At 50.0% G+C, this 1,559-nt stretch overlaps 1 protein-coding gene across 1 annotated transcript in view; it reads left to right on the top strand.

The window, feature by feature from the left end:
* LOC117715905 (inactive pancreatic lipase-related protein 1) overlaps positions 1–67 on the top strand; it is a 14,532-nt gene extending 14,465 nt beyond the window's left edge. Inside the window, exon 13 of the mRNA XM_034512698.2 lies at positions 1–67. This exon is cut by the window's left edge and continues 49 nt beyond it. Coding sequence (XP_034368589.1) covers positions 1–33 — 33 coding nt within the window. The 3' untranslated portion in view covers positions 34–67.
* The last annotated feature ends 1,492 nt before the right edge of the window (positions 68–1,559 follow it).

A 1,559-nucleotide genomic window follows, 5' to 3' on the forward strand; every position in this document is an offset into this window, starting at 1 on the left:
CTCTTGCCTTGTGAAACCTCAGACACAATGTGACCTCTTGGTAACACCAATAAAATCATCAGCTGCACCTACCCGCACAGTGTGTCTATCTCAGATGACCATGGCCACCTACAGGGATGTTTAACAACTGAATATTTAAAGCATTGAGCATTTCTCTGCATGTGGGTCTCTCACCATAGCATCACCAACAAAACACCGCCTTACCCCCCACCCCCACCGGTTGGTCACTTCCACACACACCATTTTCTCTTCCTCAGGGAGGGGGGAGATTCACAGAAGTAAGGGTGAATGGCAAAGGAATTCTACAAAGAATCCTTGTCCTCACCACATCTTCCTACAGGGGAAATCGATGCAGAGAGCAGGGGTTCTATACTCACCCATGAACTCATGCCCCCACCAGGAGTGACTGCTAAGGCCAACTCCGTTCACTCCTTCCTGTCCCAGCTACTAACCTGGTAGGGTCATGGAAATAGTCCATGATGCTGATTTCCTGGTATTTTAGAGGTGATAAGTGGGCTTTGGTTTTGGTGGGGGAGAAGCCTATGGTGACTCTTGCTGAGAATCCCAGAGACCCATTTAAGATCATTTCATAGTCGCTCTTGACTTCAAGTCAGGCTGTTCAGGGCCTTCCCTCTCTCCTTCCTTCCTTCCCTCCTTCCCTCCCCCTGTTCCTCCCTCCCTTCTCTCTTCTGTCCCTCCCTCCCTCCCTCCCTCTGCCTGTCTGCCTGTCTGCCTGTCTGCCTGTCTGCCTGTCTGCCTGCCTGCCTGCCTGTCTGCCTGCCTGCCCGCCAGTTCTAAAGGAAGATTCAGAATAGATTCTAGGAAACCCATGATACAGACTTCCTGCAGGAATTAACCGGGGGGGGGGGGGGGGGGGGAGGGAAGGAGGAGTCTCAGTCAATGAGCCCTGACACGAGTCACATTCACACAGACTCAGACTCGGGTATAGATAATTACAAGGTAACCGGACATCGAGCATGCTGTGTCTGAAACATCCAGACACACCTGTCACTTTCCAGAAAGTCAGAATTTGTTGAAGCACAATAAACTGACAACTTGTGTTGGCTGCAGGTCACCTAGTGCCCCTGGCTTTGCTTGACCAGCACAACCCTGGCCACAGACAACCACAGTCCTTTCATTTTGGTTTTAATTACTAATATTAACTCCCACATCTTCCTTCACACATTACATCAGATAAGGAGACAAGATCTGAAGCTTTGTGAACCACAGCACAGACCTGTTCAAAGTACACAGTTGTCAAAATGCAGGTGTAGGTGGCAAGCCATTTCAAGTACCACTGTGAAGTGGGCTGGGTGCCCTGGGCATGGGAAACTACACTCAAGATGAAGCCTGGGGACAGGCGTGGCAGTCCCTGCTTGTGGTAAACTTCCCGATAGTGGCTTATGACAAAGGACCAGATAGATGATGAGCCAGCCTGCCTGTCCCATCTGTGTTAGAGTGCCCTTTGCAGAGTCCCAGGTCTGGGTGACTGATAAGCCTGTATATCTGGTATGACTTGGTAGAGTCACAGATATCAACGTTCATTGGCATAAATGAAT

Source organism: Arvicanthis niloticus, chromosome 1, assembly GCF_011762505.2.
Source record: "Arvicanthis niloticus isolate mArvNil1 chromosome 1, mArvNil1.pat.X, whole genome shotgun sequence".
Classification (NCBI taxonomy): domain Eukaryota; kingdom Metazoa; phylum Chordata; class Mammalia; order Rodentia; family Muridae; genus Arvicanthis; species Arvicanthis niloticus.